This window comes from Acanthochromis polyacanthus, chromosome 14 (genome assembly GCF_021347895.1).
Source record: "Acanthochromis polyacanthus isolate Apoly-LR-REF ecotype Palm Island chromosome 14, KAUST_Apoly_ChrSc, whole genome shotgun sequence".
Lineage (NCBI taxonomy): Eukaryota > Metazoa > Chordata > Actinopteri > Pomacentridae > Acanthochromis > Acanthochromis polyacanthus.
The window spans coordinates 14556107-14574289 of NC_067126.1; the positions used below are offsets into that span (position 1 = coordinate 14556107).

Sequence of the window (18183 nt, forward strand, 5' to 3'; positions counted from 1 at the left end):
TACTAATTTTACAATGAATATAAATCTGACCTTAGGCTGGATAAATGAAAATAATATTAATAAAACATTTTTTAGGTACCTGGACAGAGAAGGCCATCTTTTTTTTTCAGTTTCTTGACATGGTGCCACTAAATGATGGGAAGGCAGATACCATTGCAGAGGCCATCTGTGAGGTGATCACAGTCAAAGCCATACCAACAGATCGAATTTTTGGTTTGGGGACAGATGGTGCCGCTGTGATGACAGGTAAGAACTGAAAATAAGTTTAAGTTGAGGTATAGCTACAATTTATCTTTAACTAAGGACTGATTATTGTAATATCTATCTTTAAGGATGCCAGAATGGTGTTGCCAAACAGCTGACAGATTCCTGGCCACAGCTCGTGTCTGTGCACTGTGCAGCACACCGCCTTGCTCTTGCGTGCAAAGATGCTGCAGACAATGTGCCATTCATGAAAACGATCCGAGGGCACCTTCAAGACCTGCACATTTATTTTAGAAACAGTGCCAATCGCACAGCTGTGCTGAAAGCAGCTTCCAGTGTTTTAGGAGTGGACAACCTGAAAATAACTGTAAGCAATCTAATAATTTTTCTTTGAGACACTGTTTGCAAAAATGGGCTATACAAATTGCCTTTTCCTGCCTTGCCTTTTCTGCATTTTAAGATAATTTTCCACACCACTGTCTTTGATTTTGTGTGTCCTCTTTGTGTGTTCTTTTGACATTAGGAAGTCACAAGATGGCTGTCCCAAGACACAGCCATTTCAACTCTTCAGAGGAATCTGGCAGCTGTGCTGGCAGCTCTTGCTGAAGAAGCAGAGATGAAAGACCCTGTAGTAAGGGGCCTTTATACATACTGTGCAACATATAGGTTTGTAGCTGCTGTCCACCTCCAGGCAGATGTCCTTCCCGACCTGACACGGCTTTCAAAGCTTTTCCAAAAGGAAGAAGTCAATTTTTTGGCTATCAAGAAACACGTAAGTTGATTTTAAATACACTTGTTTATGGAAAAGTATGTAAAGCAAAAACAATATAGCTTTAGTATATTCATTTAACATTTTAGGTGCCTGTTACAATTGAGGCCATTCGACAAATCAAGGAGGCAGGAGACAAGCAGCCGCCAGGGTCACATCTCAGTGGGTTGGAAGACAGAGTGAAAAGCCTCAACATACAGGCCGAGGAAGAGAGGAGATGCCACAGGGGTGATCATTTTGACCTCACCTCTTTTTGGACCCGTTTTCGCACTCAGGTATTGAATATTCAATGTTTCAAGTTACAAACTTAAAAAATAGTACAATAATATGAAATTTTACTAATTTAAAAAAAATCATATTTTCAAAAGGTAATGGAGCCATACTTGGACCATGTCATTGAGCACCTTCAGAGGAGATTCCCACAGATGAACATCCTAGGTGCTTTTAACATACTCAGCCCACAAGCAGTGGAGAGGGGAGATAATGACTTTCAAGGGAACTTACAACTGCTTGCCCAAAAATTTCCAACTGTGGATGGCAGAGCAGCATGGCAAGAATGGACCAGTTTCAAGGTTCATGTGGGCCAGGGCATCTTTAAAGTAAGCAGCAGATGTGAAATGTTGAATGGATTTCTTAGAAATGTTTTTTTTTTTTTTACTTCTGGTTTCCTAACAATTTTTACTCTTTGCTTTATTCTACTAGGATAAGTCACAGCTGGAGGTAATGCAGGAGCTGGCCTCTGACTTTGATGAGCTGAAGCTCCTGTACCCAAACCTGGCCCAGATCTCTGCCATTGCACTGACAATTCCTGTGTCAAGTGTCAACTGTGAGAGAGATTTCTCTGCTATGAACAGGGTGAGTATTTTTTCACTTTTCTGCTAGCAGTTTAAGTAGGTACACATTTGTTTAATGTCAGTTAAGTGATTATTTTTCAATAGATCAAGACAGACCTCAGGAACAGGCTGCAGGGGAAAAGCCTAACTGCCTGCCTCCACATCAAAATAAATGGTCCCTCTGTGGCTGAGCTTGACTACAATAAGGCTCTGGAAGAGTTCTTTGAAAAGCCCGGACGGATTGCTTGCACTGATCCAACCTGCACCATGTGCTGCAAAAAGTAGACGAGGTCACACAGTCCAGCATATACCTCTTCAGCCTCTGAGTTCCCTGATTTTACCCCTTGGCCATGTTTGCACTTTTTTATTTATGTTAATTTATTTTACTTTTAAATGTGAACAGCAATGGCTTGTTTTAAGATTCACTAGGATTTAACTTAAGTGAAAACAATTGATATTATTTAATTGTATTTTTTTGTGTTTGTTAAACTGTATTTTAAGATTGTGCCTTTTTGTAAGACTTTACATTTAAGTATTGCAAATAAATGGCTTACAATAACACAAAACTAGTCATAATTTCAAAATTTCTGTCAACTTTTAACTTTTTTTTATTTATTATTACATAAACATGGTGGGCTTCTCTAGCAGCCCAACCACCAGGCTTAGCAAGTTTTCTGGGGGAAACCCTGAGTTATACACTTATACACTCACTTACAGAGACATAAGTGCTCAATGTTTATATACTGCAAGTGGATTTTTCTGTATTTATTAATTGCTAAAAGGTGGTTTCTCAATATATCAAGCCAACAAACATGCTGCATAAATGCAGCAAGAATTTAACACTGCTAATCACCATATTTACAGGCTTTCTTTGCGCAAACCCATGCCTGTATTACACTCAGAACAAACACATCCAAGAGTTAATTATCTAACCCACCCAAAAAAAAAAAAAAGGAAAATACGCAGTACTATAGATTCATGTGTATGAAAATAAGTCCACAGTCTAGATCCTAAGTGACTGACAAAAATACCCCAAACTCATAACACCATCAGTGAAAACAGAACACAAACTGCCAAGAGATGTCCAGTTTACATGGTGTACATGGCTCTAAGCTAGTGTGCATTATCTGTAAATATTAAGCTAACACATTTTGTTATATGTATCATACATACAATCTTGACACACACTCAAGAGAATTTATTTGATTCCAAGTTAAGTTCTAAGGTCCCATCTCTATTATCTAGTAGAATATGTGTCAGGTATCCCAACATAATTTTATGTTTAAGCTCCATAAAGAAAATAGGCTGGAATTTTTTGGCATTCCGGCTGTATTGGGGAAAGCAAATGCTGCCTTTTGCTTATTTTTAACAAGCAACGGAAAAGGTTATAGAGACATTTTTTGCTAAGTGTCGCTTGCAGAAATGAAAACAGTATTTCTTATGATTATAGCTGATCCTAGTGTTCCTGTATGATGATTTCTTCTTCCAAACATACCTTTCACATTCAATCAAAACCCATAGAGCTTCATGTATCCTGACTATAATGAACATGTTGGTGACAAAAAGACTTGGTGTGGCTGAAAGAAATACCTAACTCAGGTGAACACTGAACCCCCTGGATCCCCACAGGCAGGGTAGATTCTCATACAGCACCCATCATCATTCCGTTATTTGACATTGTCTTCAAGAAAATGTAAAAGTAGATATAAGTAAACTACATACAATAAAAGGTCTGGGACATGGATGCATATCTCTGTAGACATACATTAAGTACACTGTGTGTTCTCCACTGATTATGTGCAGGATGTGGAAAAATCAGGAGACAAGAGCAGCCTTAAAACTGATCCTGTATGATTGTGTTTGGCACAATGGAGCCAAAGGTTTGAAACATCTGTGTTGATTTGAACAACGATAGTTGCTTCAACACTAATCCATTTCCAAGTAAGTAGAGATAAACTGCACCAAAGGAAAAAAAGAGACAAGCTATACTCTTATTGTTCTCCTTAGCTCAGGGTGGAATGTGGCCGGCAGCTGCCATGATCATCGAAAGGCCTGATGAGAGCCAATCAAAAATACTGTCTTGTTCAGACTTAAATGGACTGTCCAAGGTCAGCTCACTCTGGTCTATGCTACATGCAAATGCTCTCTGATAACCAGTCTCTGGTCTCACATTGGGATGAAGACAAAGTCATTGTGAGCAGAGGCCCGATGAAGCCAAAACATCCCTCAGTCTTGATGGGTCTTCTCCTGAAGGAATTTATATTCATACTGAAAGAAAAAACAAGAAGAGCAGGAGAACTGTTAGACACAGGGCAGCTAAATCCACCTTCATGGCCTCATTCTTTCAGTACACAACTGTGGAGGATACTGATGAACCTCTGACACTTAAAATCTTTTGTTTACAGTCCACCTGAAGAAATCACCATACATCTATAATAAATCAAGACAGTTTTGGCAAAACAGATTTGGCAAATTTATTCCTTTTTCTTACCAAGGCTAGCTGCCGTCCTATGTTTCCCATTGTTATAACCCCTGCAAAGAAGATGCAGGGTAACCATGAGCGAATATACAGGAAATCTGGAGAGGTATACCTGGGTGTAGAAGAAGCACAGGACAAAAAGTCATCTTGAAATCATTTATATCAAAGCCTAATTTGCAACACTATCTTGCACAGAAAACATTGGTTTGACTGTTCATTAAAAGGTGAGCTGCAGCATAATTGTGTGACAGCTTGTCTGACACAAGATTGCTTTACTATCAAAAAAGAAAAAACAGCATAAGCACTGGCATACAGAAAATTACTGTATGCAACAATTTGCTTCACCTCAGCTTGTGTTATCAAATTTCTATCCATTCATCTCTCCACTGCATGTACATAGACTACGTTCGAGAGAACTTACTGAAAGACTTCATTGTAAACCAGGAGCTGAGTGGCCAGTGTTGCCAGCAGAGCGATGGTGACTCCCAGACCAAAGCCACTGCGGGAGCGATCGAATGTCCACCACAGACCAATGGAGAGTGCCGCCAGAGTCAGAGACAACTGGACGTTGTTAGCAAAGTCCACTTTCTGCCAGAGGTAGCGGTAAAGGACCACATGTGTTGACAGATCAAAACTTTGTTTATGTAACTGTGCTCTAAATACACAATTGTAAACAAAACATTTTACATGCACTTGTAAAAACCATTAGAGCCCTGGCACAGCATCAGCAGGGACCAAACTCTGTGTCGTGTGATGTCTACGGGTTCCAAACTTCAGGCTATCATTGACTGCAAAGGATTTGCAACCAAATCTTAAAAGTGACTATTTGACTTATGACTATGTTAGTTTGTCCAATTACTTCTGGTACCTTAAAACGGTGAAGGGCACATATAAAATGTGTTTTAATTCCTGCACTGTTCACCTGATTTGGATGTAAATACTTTCAAATTAAATCTGAAAGTCTGCACTTAAAGCACATTTTGATTGTTTAATTTCAAATGCATTGTGGTGATGTGGAGTGCCAAAATGTTGAAATTTTTTTGTCAAGGAAATACGACAAAATCACTGGGTCAAAAACAAAAAAATGTTAATACTTGGTTAGATGTGTCTTGGCCATTTTCAGTTCAAATAACCGCTTTTAGGTAGCTGTCCACAAGCTTCTAGCAAGCTTCAGGTTGCATATTTAACCACTCCTTAACAAAGTATTGATATAGCTGAGCTAAATTAGTTGGCTTTGACTTGTTTCTTCAGTCCACAGGAGGTCCATCTAAAGTCCTTTTTCTAGCCGATTTAGCGATTTCCTTACAACTTTTGATGTGTCTTTGGTTTCATTGTCTGGTTGGAACACCCAACTACATCCAAGAACCTTCTGGCTGATGATTTTTCATTTTCCTGAAAATTGTGGAAATAATCTTCCATCCATTATTCGATTTACTAACTTAAAAAAAAAAGAATCCCAGAGCATCAAACTACCATCATCATGCTTGGCGGTAGGTTTGGTGTTCTTGGGGTTAATGGCCTCATCTGTTCTCCTCCAGACATATTTCTGTCATACATCTATCATAAAAAAATTAGGAGTTATAGTAGTCATTGAAAAATCCCAACTGCCATGATATACAACTGCATGTAAATGTTTGTTTACAATGGTACATACAGCTCTGCCTTTTAACAAGTTAGTCATCAATTGAATGAAAGCATTTTAACTGCATTTTTGTAATTGAACACTGGTGTAGGACAGTGAACACAAATCACTCGCATCATTCACACTGGAGGAAAACTGACTCTTGCCCAGGTGCCACAGACTAAGATAGATCTCAAGAAGAATGGGGTGATATTATAATAATAGCTCTCCAAGCCAGTGACTTTAATCCAATCCAGAGAGTACGTGTCATTTTTTATGCTCTCCTTAGTAATATTGAAATAGTGCAAAAAATTACCTACTAGTGTTCAACAAACGTGTGTCTCCTCCCTAAATCCCATCTGAAACCACATTTTTATAGTGAACTTCTGAGTTCTTAGGGTAAGACTCTGGCTTTTTGTGATAACGGAGCAAGTGTGCATATGTTCTTGCCAATCTGATGGAAACATTTGGATACCTATACAACAAATGAATAAAGTTAAAACAATCAGGGGAGCTACTTGACAAAGTTGTAAATCAGTTCATTGACCCCCATATTTGTTTGCATTTTGTCAAACTGGTGTCATTCACAGAGACTGAACTATCTATTGCAGTTCCTGTTTGTAATGTATGGATGGATGTAAAGACAACTATCAAAAAAATTACAGAGATGCTGAAAATACCTCTAACCCTTATTTACAGTTACGTTTTAGTGCTTTTCTCTGCTAGATTGATCATCCATGTCTATCAAAGACCACATTCTGCAATTTTACTATGTTTGACAATTTTGCGTCCTCTGTAATGATAACCTTGTTTAAATGGGGCTTTTGACTGACAAATACAAGCACTACACACAGCATCACTACATAGGTAAAACTTAAACTTTTAAGGATACAGCACTGGCATGGTTGATGCCCACAAACACAGCCACGCACCGCATCACGCTGGACCATTCCCGTTTAAACTTGTGTGGCTCACCCAGACGGCTGTCGATGCAGGGGTACAACAACCCAATCATTGCTGCAAGGGGAAAAAGGGACAGAAGACTCTAAGGAAACTGCAGGAAAAGAGGCAGCTATGGTGGCATATCACATAGCATTCATGCTATTCTGATGAAGGGAGAACTGAACAGGCCTACTACAGGACACAGGCTGGGGCCCAGGGGCCCAAGTGGTCAGGGCCCAGTGTAGCCTGCTTCTCAAAAGGAGACTTAACGGCTGCAAAGAGACCACAGACGGACAAAATAAGCACATACAGATACAAAATAACTACAAAAGCAGGCTAAAATAGAGCTGGGCGATATCACTGAATAGTTTACAAAAAAATGAAAGTGTTTAGTCAATATCCATACAGGTAATAATTTTAACATTACTATAACAATAAAAACACATGCAAATGAATGAAGGCACACAAAAAATTAAAGCAAACAAGGAATCATCTGGCACTGATGCATAGTAAATAAAGAAAGCAACAATTAAAACAGTCTAAGCAAAGCAAAACCGAGAGGCGTATAGAGGGTGACCAGGGCAAAGCCGCTGCACCTTGCTGAGGTTAAGCAGGTCGCCTGGGCAGAAGGCCTGAATTTGCTCCATTGCCAAGGAAAAATATTGTAGCAGCTGTGGGAGCCGCTGGGGTCGCTGCAGCGAGTGACTATGTTCTGGGTGGGGGGACCGCTAGGCATCATGGGAAGTTATGTGTTCTTTGGGATTGTTTTACGGGGTTATTTATGTGTTCGAGACGTTCTTTTTATTACTGGTCGCTTTTAGTAGTTCCAATCCTATGTTCTGAGCTCATTTGTGTGTTCATTGTTTTCACGTTGCACCGTGACTCAGGGAGGTTGTTGGCGGAGTGACCTTGGCCTGCGAGCCGGTACAGTGTGTGTGAGTTCCTGAGTGCTTATTGTGTTGGTGACAATAAAGCCTGGGGCACTGACCGCAAGATCTCTCGTCATTTCTGCCTTAAAGCTCATGTCCGGAGTTTCCGTTTGTTTTCAATTTATGTATCATTGTTTAACAAAGCTTAAATGTGTTAGTCTAGTTCGATACTATAATATAATGTTAGTATGACGCGATATGAAAATTTATTCATGAGCTCCGCCTTCCTCTCATAGACCCCCATGTTATTCCAAAAAGCGCCAGTCGCTGCCGACCAATCAAGTTCGAGCTTCGGCTTTGTCATGCTGTCAATCAACGGTTACGCGCACAGCAAGCAAGCCCATGTAGAGGTGGGCGAGCTACGCACTACGCAACCGCGAGCACATTTGTTTTGCTTGTGGAGGAGCTAAGAGAGCATCAGGGATTAGCAACTTCCAGAAAAGTTACCAATCCCACGGCTTGTCAGGCCAAGAGACTGCAGGACGTTTTTTGGCACGGGGTGCTCGCGTCGCTCCCTGACCACGGCCTCCATAGCCCGCCTGACGGCTTCGTTTAGATGCCCGATCTCTGGAGGAAGATGTTGGGGCGTCTGGGACATACTCTTCGTCAGAGGAGTCATGCAATTCTGAACTCTAGATAGAAATAAATAAACAATGTAACACATATACACGCGTAAATGCACTAAGTTTGATAAACAACGTCATCGAGAGGGATACACGAGTGTAATCACATATTGAAACTTTACTCGTTCGTCCTAGCAGATTCATGTTATTTTGGTATTAGGACAAGTTAGACTCAATACAGAATTCTAACGCAATTCCTTTATTATTTAATAAATGTACTAAATGTAGAGGAGTGGAAAACAGCAAAACAGGCAAGATGCTGCAGCACTCCGGGTACTCCTGTCAGGTACTGCGCGCATGCACAAATAAAGGGGCGAAATCAGAGGGAGGGTGGGACCAACAGTGTTTTGGGAGACGCTGCGATTCAAACTCCGGACACGAGCTTTAAGTTGCCGCTCAGTGCAACAACAGTGTTTCTCCTCCTATATGACCCACGAGGCGGGCCGCCTCGCTGGTATAGGCCACCGCCTCATTACAATTTTGCCGACATTGACGCCTCACTGGTCCGCACCAAAAAAAAAAAAAAAAAAAATGCTAAATATTAGAAAGCATTGACACATAAGTCCGGTATATTCGCTGCTGAAATCAACAAGCCAGAATGGCAGCCTTTTCTCGCCGTGGCTGAAGACAGCAAGGCACATCCCCATTGCGGACAAGAAGCGGCAGCGCTCCATGGTTTCATTTTTCAGGGCTAAAAGCAGGTGTGTATCACAGACATATGTCAAATTAAGTATCAAAACTATCGCATGTCATCAAAATAAAGTGAGCAACGCAGTGTAGGCATTGATCTCGCTTCCTTTACTGAGTTTGCTTACTGTTTTGTTGTCCGTGGCGATACGAATTGACAGTGACTGCAAAAATGGCTCCCGTTAAAACATTTAGGCAAGACAAAACCCGTTCTCACGAACGAGACAAATGATTTCAACGGAATATGAAGTTCCTAGTTTCTTTTGATAAAATGATTTATAGAGTGCCCGAAATTATATCATTCAATGGCAAAACAAATTCTGTAATTTTAACGGTTCAGCGGCCCGCGGGCGGACCGTTTTGATATCTGCATAAGCATTTTTCAAAATAGAACGACACTGCCAACGCGATTATAGAAACACTATACACCCATGGAAAGCTGAGATTGATCAACATTAATCCCCACTTATATTTGATTTGCCTCATGTAATAAAGAGAGCATGTGTTCAAATTTGGTGTTTGTATTTTCAAGAATGTTTACTTAAAGTCTTTAATTCAGCTGCCTGACACATATCACAGTGCAAAATTATGTATTCTAACTCAAGGTTAACAACTGGTATTCTAAAGAAGTTGTTTCTTTGTTCAAAAAGGTAACAGTTTTGAAAACAGAACTAACTCCTTCAGAAAACCAGTTGTTAACCCAGAGTTGAAGTTTTCTTTCACATTTTTAAGTAAAATGAAGGTCATGATATAACCTTTTTATTTCAAATAAAAATGAAGAGGGAATTTGGTAGCTAACATGTAGTTGTTTTTAGAAAAAAAGTAAAAGTCACCACTTGATTCCAGATTCAAGTCCTTTGTCATCTTTTTCAAATTTGTAATAAGAACTGATGTGGCATTTTGGAATGGCTTGTGGAAATCTGACCAGAATATAATAGACAGGACTAGTTGACATGTTTTGATCGCAAGGACAAGTGGGTTTATATTTGTCATATTTTCTCCCTATCACTAATTTTTAGAAAAGAAACATGAAAATTTTATTTAATTTAGTTTTTGGAAATGGCTACAAATACAACAAAATGTGCTCCAAATTGTGCCAGAATGCCCCATTTTGCATCTTGATTTTCAAAATTTTTCGGCCCTTGCCTACACCACACCACCTCACAGCCATTTCAACCCAGGGGAAACAGTGTACAATATTATGAGGTCTTATAATATCAGCATGTGGGATAGGCGGTATCAAAAAATAAAAGACATCATGTGAAATGACAGGAATTTCCCTAAATTTTGACACCAAGCACAACTTGCTTCTATAAACCCTTCTATGTTTAATGTTAACCTTTGAATCCGAAGGTCAGACAGATATTTTTGATTTTTAGCTGTTCATATTTCATGCATTACATACCATAGCACTTTCATTTTATACATATCCAATCCTTACATAGCCAAATTATACCACATAAAATTTCTAATGAATATGATGATTAGTTTTTGTGTAATGGGTGGCCACATGTAGCAGTTTAGAAGTTTGTGATGGATAAAATCGCAAATTTGTCATTCTCTGTAACATGCAATTATAAATATAAAGTAAATATTTTCACATTTCTGAGGACTACAGGTCACTGTGAAATGATTCTGAAAATTTCAGATCTCTATCTTTTGTTGTTCAGAAGTTATAGAAGTCTGGAAATGGTTGAAAATTTCAAGTCTTAATTTTGGCCGCAATTTTAGGGTACCCCCTACCTACTTCAAATGGCCATAACTTTGAAACTAATAACAATAAAGCATTCAAATTTTGGATTTTCCCATCATATATAATGTACTAAATGTATGTAAAAATTTAGCGAAATCTGAGAGGGTCAGGTGGGGACCACTGGTTGAAATGATATGGAATGACCCAACTCTATTAATTATCTTTATCTGTATTTTACAGTTGCTTTGATTAATCAAATACAGTGAAATGATATATTTTCATTCTGCTGAGATGAACAAATAGTACCTTGAGAAACTAAAATTATTTTATGCAGTTACATAAGAGTGTACACAAAGGCCTACCACGGCTCATGGAACGTTAAGAAAACATATGCAGACGATGCCAGAGTAAAGCTGCCCACACACATGCACACAACCTGACATATGAAGGCATAGCATGCCCACCAGCTTCGACTCCGACCATTCAAATTTTGGATTTTCCCATCATTTTTTATGGACTAAATGTATGTAAAAACTTGGCAAAATCTGAGAGGGTCAGGTGGGAAGTTTTCTTAGAATTGGTTGATTTCATAAGGAATGACCCAGCTACTACACTTAATACAGTTAACTGATAAATATACCAGCGACCCCCTAATGTGAGATCCTTAGAATTCTTTCACAAAGCCTATTTTTATTTTTCTATAACATTAGTTATGCTAAACAACAATGCAAGAGAAAAATATTTAAAAGACATTCAGCATATATTGAAAATATTTGCATCATCATAACACCATAAAACAATAAAACTGAATCTTTTCTGTCAGATGCAAATACTACTGTCAAAGGCAAATAACGATGGATGGGATCATTTTAGGTGCATTTCATAACACACACAAATCAAGACATGATGCGGTTGCATTTTACCACTTCTTTTTTTTGGTACAGTATGGATTCTGCATTGAATGCTGATGAATAGTTTTACACTTTGTAAAGATCGGCAGTCACTTGATATACACAAATAATTTAAATCAGAAAATATATTAATTTGTCACCAAATTTTTTGTGGAGGTTATCTGAAGTCACTTCTATAAACTAGCCACAGGCTAAACTCCTTGCTTAAAGAACATCTGCATATCCATCTATCCATTATCTATGCACCGTTTAATCCTCAGTAGGGTTGCGTGGGGGCTGGAGCCTATCCCAGCTGACTTAGGGTGAAGGCAGGAGACACCCTGGACAAGTCACCAGTCTATCACAGGGCTACACAGAGACAAACAAGCACACTCACATTCACACCTATGGACAATTTAGAATTACCAATTAACCTCAGCATATTTTTGGACTGCAGGAAGAAGCTGGAGAACCTGGATAAAACCCATGCATGCATAAGGAGAGCATGCAAACTCCACACAGAAAGATCCCAGGCCCAGGGCGGGATGCGAACTGGGGATCTTCAAGCTACAAAGTGACGATGCTAACCACTGATCTACTGTGCAGCCCGACATCTGCATATCATTAAAGAAAATAGAATTTACACACGTGGACAAAATTGTTGGTACCCCTCAGGTAAAGAAGGAAAAACCCACAATTCTCACTGAAATCACTTGAAACTCACAAAAGTAACAATAAATAAAAATGTATTGAAAATTAAATAATCAAAATCAGCCATCACTTTTGAATTGTTGATTAACATAATTATTTAAAAAAACAAACTAATGAAATAGGGCTGGACAAAAATGATGGTACCCATAACTTAATATTTTGTTGCACAACCTTTTGAGGCAATCACTGCAATTAAACGATTTCTGTATTTGTCAATGAGCGTTCTGCAGCTGTCAACAGGTATTTTGGCCCACTCCTCATGAGCAAACAGCTCCAGTTGTCTCAGGTTTGATGGGTGTCTTCTCCAAATGGCATGTTTCAGCTCCTTCCACATATGTTCAATGGGATTCAGATCTGGGCTCATAGAAGGCCACTTTAGAATAGTCCAACGCTTTTCTCTCAGCCATTCTTGGGTGTTTTTGGCTGTGTGTTTTGGATCGTTGTCCTGTTGGAAGACCCATGACCTGCGACTGAGACCAAGCTTTCTGACACTAGGCAGCACATTTCTCTCCAGAATGCCTTGATAGTCTTCAGATTTCATCTTACCTTGCACACTTTCAAGACACCCTGTGCCAGATGCAGCAAAGCAGCCCCAAAACATTACTGAGCCTCCTCCATGTTTCACCGTAGGGACAGTGTTCTTTTCTTCGTATGCTTGGTTTTTGAGTCTACGAACATAGAGTTGATGTGCCTTACCAAAAAGCTCCAGTTTGGTCTCATCTGTCCAAAGGGCATTCTCCCAGAAGCTTTGTGGCTTGTCAACATGCATTTTTGCAAATTCCAGTCTCGCTTTTTTATGAGTTTTTTTCAGCAGTGGTGTCCTCCTTGGTCGTCTCCCATGAAGTCCACTTTGGCTCAAACAACGACGAATGGTGCGATCTGACACTGATGTACCTTGGCCTTGGAGTTCACCTTTGATTTCTTTGGAGGTTGCTCTGGGCTCTTTGGATACAATTCGAACGATCCGTCTATTCAATTTGTCATCAATTTTCCTCTTGCGGCCACGTCCAGGGAGGTTGGCTACTGTCCCGTGGGTCTTGAACTTCTGAATAATATGAGCCACTGTTGTCACAGGAACTTCAAGCTGTTTAGAGATGGTCTTATAGCCTTTACCTTTAAGATGTTTGTCTATCATTTTTTTTCGGATGTCCTGGGACAATTCTCTCCTTCGCTTTCTGTTGTCCATGTTCAGTGTGGTACACACCTTTTCACCAAACAGCAGGGTGACTACTTGTCTCCCTTTAAATAGGCAGACTGACTGATTATGAGTTTGGAAACACCTGTGATGTCAATTAAATGACACACCTGAGTTAATCATGTCACTCTGGTCAAATAGTTTTCAATCTTTTATAGAGGTACCATCATTTTTGTCCAGGCCTGTTTCATTAGTTTGTTTTTTTAAATAATTATGTTAATCAACAATTCAAAAGTAATGGCTGTTTTTGATTATTTAATTTTCAATAAATTTTTATTTATTGTTACTTTTGTGAGTTTCAAGTGATTTCAGTGAGAATTGTGGGTTTTTCCTTCTTTAACTGAGGGGTACCCACAATTTTGTCCACGTGTGTACAGCTGTTATCTAAACACCTTACATGGAGGCTGCAGTAGATACTGCTAGGCACCTGCAGCACCCTCAAATAGGTTGGTGATTTTATCTGCATCTACAAGGGCGTTTTTTGAGCGCATTTCAAATGTCAATAGTACAGTTTATCATGTTAACTGAATTGTGGCAAGCAAAAATTATGACTGTGATCAATATCTTGGTAATTTTACTACCTTTTGGAATACCCATGCAACAGTTGAATACATTTGTACATTTTGCAGAGCATTTGTGTTGTCTGTCTTTAGTGCTGTTAAAATATTTGTGCTGTACAAAAGGACTACTTTCCAGAATTCTCTGCCTGTCTCAGCTGAGGTTAAAACACCAAGTGGACTTCTCTCCCCGTTTCTCATGTCTTCCCTATTCGTTATCTTTCTCACCATCTAAAGGATGAATATTAACCAAACTGGATGTATTTTACACTCATTGTGGAAGATGTTCACACACCTGAGGCTGTGCCACAGCAGGGCGGCACCCACCAGGCTGAGGAGAAGATACTGCTGATGACATCGGGGGGAAAGAGGGTGACATGTCTCTGCACCTGAAGTAAGTTAAGCACCAGGGCAAGGAAGACGCCAACAGAGAACAGCATGCCCCCTCGGATCAACAGGTTGGTGGTCCTACAGTGCAGAGCAAAAACTAGTCAGGAGACTTCAAAGCCCTTACACTCTTTCTCCGTGAGTTTTCGTGTGAAGTAGCACGTACCAGGAGGGCGACAGCTGAGGCTCAGAGTGTGTTAAGACAGCATCCTACAATATCCTCAGTAAAGCAGATTTCTACATCCTTACAGTTATATGACATAAAGCAAAGACAACCAAAATGACATTACAAGAGATGTGGGCTTAATACCATATTCCTGCCTTTCGCCACCACGTTGTTCCTCTTATAGAGAACTTAGGTAAAGCAGTCATAGAGCTGACCTGTTGGTGATGACTGAGATATAGGGTCCCCGAGACCCTGCCCACTGCTGCTTGCCACTGGTCATTGCGTTGTCACTCATGGCTGTCAGTATTAGGGACATTCACAAGCCTTAGTCAGGAAAACATGAAACTGTGCGTGACGTTTTTATCCGCCTGTAAGCTGAATGTTTCCTGACATTCCAAAACTGTAAAACAAGAACAGGCAGAGAATTAGCAAAGACTGGAAAAATCCTCCATAAAAGGCATGTTACATTAGGCTGCTTTGGACATTTTACAGCTGTCAAACAACATTGCCAAAGAACACAGAAGCCCTCCACAACACAGTGTTAGTTTATGTGCTAGCAGCAGGTGAAAGCACAGCTTATTAAATTCCCCCATTCAACATTAATTTCAGAAATTTTTGCTTGCCCATGCATGTACTATTAGTAAGCCTGTAAATAGCCTAACGCAAAAAATGTTGCCTGTGATATTAGATAATGCACGTTGCTGTCAGTTTACACAATTTACTCAAGTGTAATACCACAATGTAGTGTATGTGCTCACATTATTACAGTCTATTGCAATAAGCAAGTAATCTGTACATATACCAATTAGAGATTAACTTAAAAATGCCTGCCTAACATTGTATAGTTCCTCACATGTTGCAAAAACAAACAAACACAACAAACAAAAACTGTGGTCCATTGAGGCACGGACTCCACAGACCTCTGACAGAGTCCTGTGGTATAAGATATCAACATATTAGTGGCACATCATTTAAGTCCTGGAAGCTGCAAGGTAAGGTCTCCATCGGTCTGACTTGTTTTTGGAGGCCAAGTTAATACCTTGAACTCTTTATCATGTTCCTCACACTATTCCTGAACAAGGTTTGCTTTAGCCGGCTGAGAGAGTCCATTGCCATGAGGGGATACTGTTGCTGTGTTGCAAGTAATAATAGTTCTAAATATCTGGAAGGAACAAGCTTCATATTGTGTTGACGATTCAGTTCAGACGTGTGTATGTCTGAAAGAGGACTTTAAGGTTGGCCTACCTGATCTTCTCCATACCCACCCACAAAATGTTTTCTGGCTACGCTACTGGTCTCATCCTGAATACTTGATTCTGGTTGGAAACGTTAAATATGAACCGAGTGGTAAATGCTCCACAGTTAAAAAGTGCTTTATCAGACGTTTCCCACTCTCCCATTCACACACACACTCACACACCAATGGTGGCTAACTGACCGTTAGCCCAAGTCCGTACCTATCGTGCAGTGGCAATACATTAGACACACTGATTAGAAGACTCGGTATGGTTGTTTGAACTATACAGTTAACTAATGTAATACTGCCACTTCAAATTTTAGAAAAAAAATAAAATGAGCAAGCAACAGTGTTGTTACACAATTAAGCCCTAGTCTGTAGTAACCTGATGAATTCAGCTCGCTCACCATTAAGCAGCGTCCACAACATTTATTTGTTTTTCAGTACTTGCTGCAGATGAAAAAAATAATGTAAGTAATTACACATCTCGATTAAATCATAATACAAATCTGCAAGTGGTTGTGACGATAGCATATATGTATGCTACGTTAGCTTAAATTTAGTTAGCCTGATTATGTGGAACAGCGAAATAGCTAGTTAAATGCATTTGCCATTAACTGCTATCCGTTGTAGCACATTGGCTGAAGCTAACTCTTACCTAATGCTGACAGAGACCTTCAAGGAATACAAGTATAATTTGAAACACCATCTGAAGCAGCTCACTGAGATACCAGCCTGCAGTAGACGAAAACACTCATATGTCTTCTCTCTCTACAGCGACTACTTCCGGTTGAATGGAGACCCAATCAGCGTCAGAAGCCATGACGTAAACACGTTATACGAAACTAACGTATCACGTGATCGGAGTTTATGGTTCAGGGATTGTCCAAAAAAGTTTTCTGTACCAGTGATACGCACATGGATGTAATAGGTACAGTTTAAATATTAAAAATTTGTTCATGTTCATGTCATTAATTTCACCTGGAAAATAGGTGAAAGAAGTATTTTGGAGAGACCCGTGCATTTATTAATTTACAATTTTCACACACTGAAAATAAGCAGATGTGTGTTGCAGATTCCTGGCTCACACACAGACGCAAACAACATTTTTGATTTGCTCTTGTAGTCTAATAGGCTTATAGATATGCAAAGGCGAGAAAGTCACAGTGCAGACTTGATCACTCTTAATCCACTCTTTTTGTATTTGGCATCCTGAGGCGTGCTGCTCATGATCGAGCTTCAGGGATTATATCTGGTTGCACAAGGGTTTGAACATAAAAATACTATCCATGGTCTTTCATTCTATCATAGCTCTTAGTTAATATTATTAAGTTTAACTGCAGTTCATCATGGTTAGGTGCAGTTTCCAAGCTACAGATTTTATGAATCTATGTAGAAAAAGCTTTAAGCAAGCTACTGGAATTGCCAGTGATAATGCCAAACAATTGAAATACAAAAATAATCACAAGGCTATTTGTTTTTATGTATTAATTGAAATCCTTGCTTGAGGTAAAAATTTGAGGATTTGAGCATAATTTCAACACATGAAATGATTCTGTACTGCAATTTCTTTCTTCCAGCTCCTACATTCTTGTAAATGTGTGAGATTTACTGCTCTCATTCAGAATGCAGGAGTGCAGTTACCACTGAGAACAAATGTCATGGCCACTATGATTTGTGGATTTGTATTGATTTCATTTGTATTGATATGAAGTGGAGTAAACATTCTACAATTTGAATAAACAAGTTGGATTTTTGCAAGATGAGCGTAATATTTTACTTCTACTTAAAGACAACAATACATTTGGATCAGTATTTGACAAAGACAACAGTTAAAAGCATTAGGCTAATGTGGCTCCCTCACATACCAATTTTACACTACATAATATAAACGTATAATCACTGTGATTAAATGTAAGATTAAAAGAGAGATGAGATTCAATTGAAAAAAAAGACATTTTGATCACATAGCTGCATTCCTGCATGAACACAGACGACACTGTTGCATCTTGCCTGCTGCTGTTTCGTCTTCACTGTCAACTCTTCAGACCTGCTGTGTATCCTGCATCTTGGATTCCCTGAGCTCTTTACCTGCCTTTCTCCACCCTGCTGCGAGCACACTGCTCACTGGACAATTGGATCACTTCGTTTCCCCCCATGGATTACCTCACCTGCTCTGCCTCCCTGTCCTCACTCAGTAACCCCCGTCTGCTCGGATCCTGCCTGCTCAGCCATCCTCGCCACATTCCCCACAACCTTC

The 18183-nt window shown here is 39.6% G+C and overlaps 1 protein-coding gene across 3 annotated transcripts; it reads right to left on the reverse strand.

The window, feature by feature from the left end:
- Nucleotides 1–2379: 2379 nt before the first annotated feature.
- Nucleotides 2380–16724, reverse strand: insig2 (insulin induced gene 2). 3 transcript variants are annotated; one of them, XM_051958991.1, is made up of 7 exons: nt 16582–16724; nt 14902–15086; nt 14429–14601; nt 6799–6923; nt 4707–4873; nt 4298–4338; nt 2380–4074 (listed from the first exon to the last, which is right to left on the reverse strand). In XM_051958991.1, exons 2-7 carry the CDS (start codon nt 15000–15002, stop codon nt 4070–4072), a joined length of 612 nt encoding a protein of 203 aa, XP_051814951.1. In that variant the 5' UTR covers nt 15003–15086; nt 16582–16724; the 3' UTR covers nt 2380–4069. The 3 variants fall into 3 exon arrangements, with proteins under 3 accessions (XP_051814951.1, XP_022073612.1, XP_051814950.1); XM_022217920.2 differs by having other exon boundaries at nt 4298–4397; XM_051958990.1 differs by lacking the exon at nt 16582–16724 and adding an exon at nt 16331–16353 and having other exon boundaries at nt 4298–4397.
- Nucleotides 16725–18183: the final 1459 nt, after the last annotated feature.

What these genes read in the sequence shown, in the direction of transcription:
- insig2 (XM_022217920.2), bottom strand. Translation starts at nt 15,002, where the DNA reads ATGTCCCTAATACTGACAGCCATGAGTGACAACGCAATGACCAGTGGC. An exon ending in CTGCTGTGGCACAGCCTCAG is followed by an intron (nt 6,924 to 14,428) that starts GTGTGTGAACAT and finishes TTCCCCTTGCAG; the next exon opens with CAATGATTGGGTTGTTGTAC. An exon ending in TAGGACGGCAGCTAGCCTTG is followed by an intron (nt 4,075 to 4,297) that starts GTAAGAAAAAGG and finishes TTTTTCTTTCAG; the next exon opens with TATGAATATAAATTCCTTCA.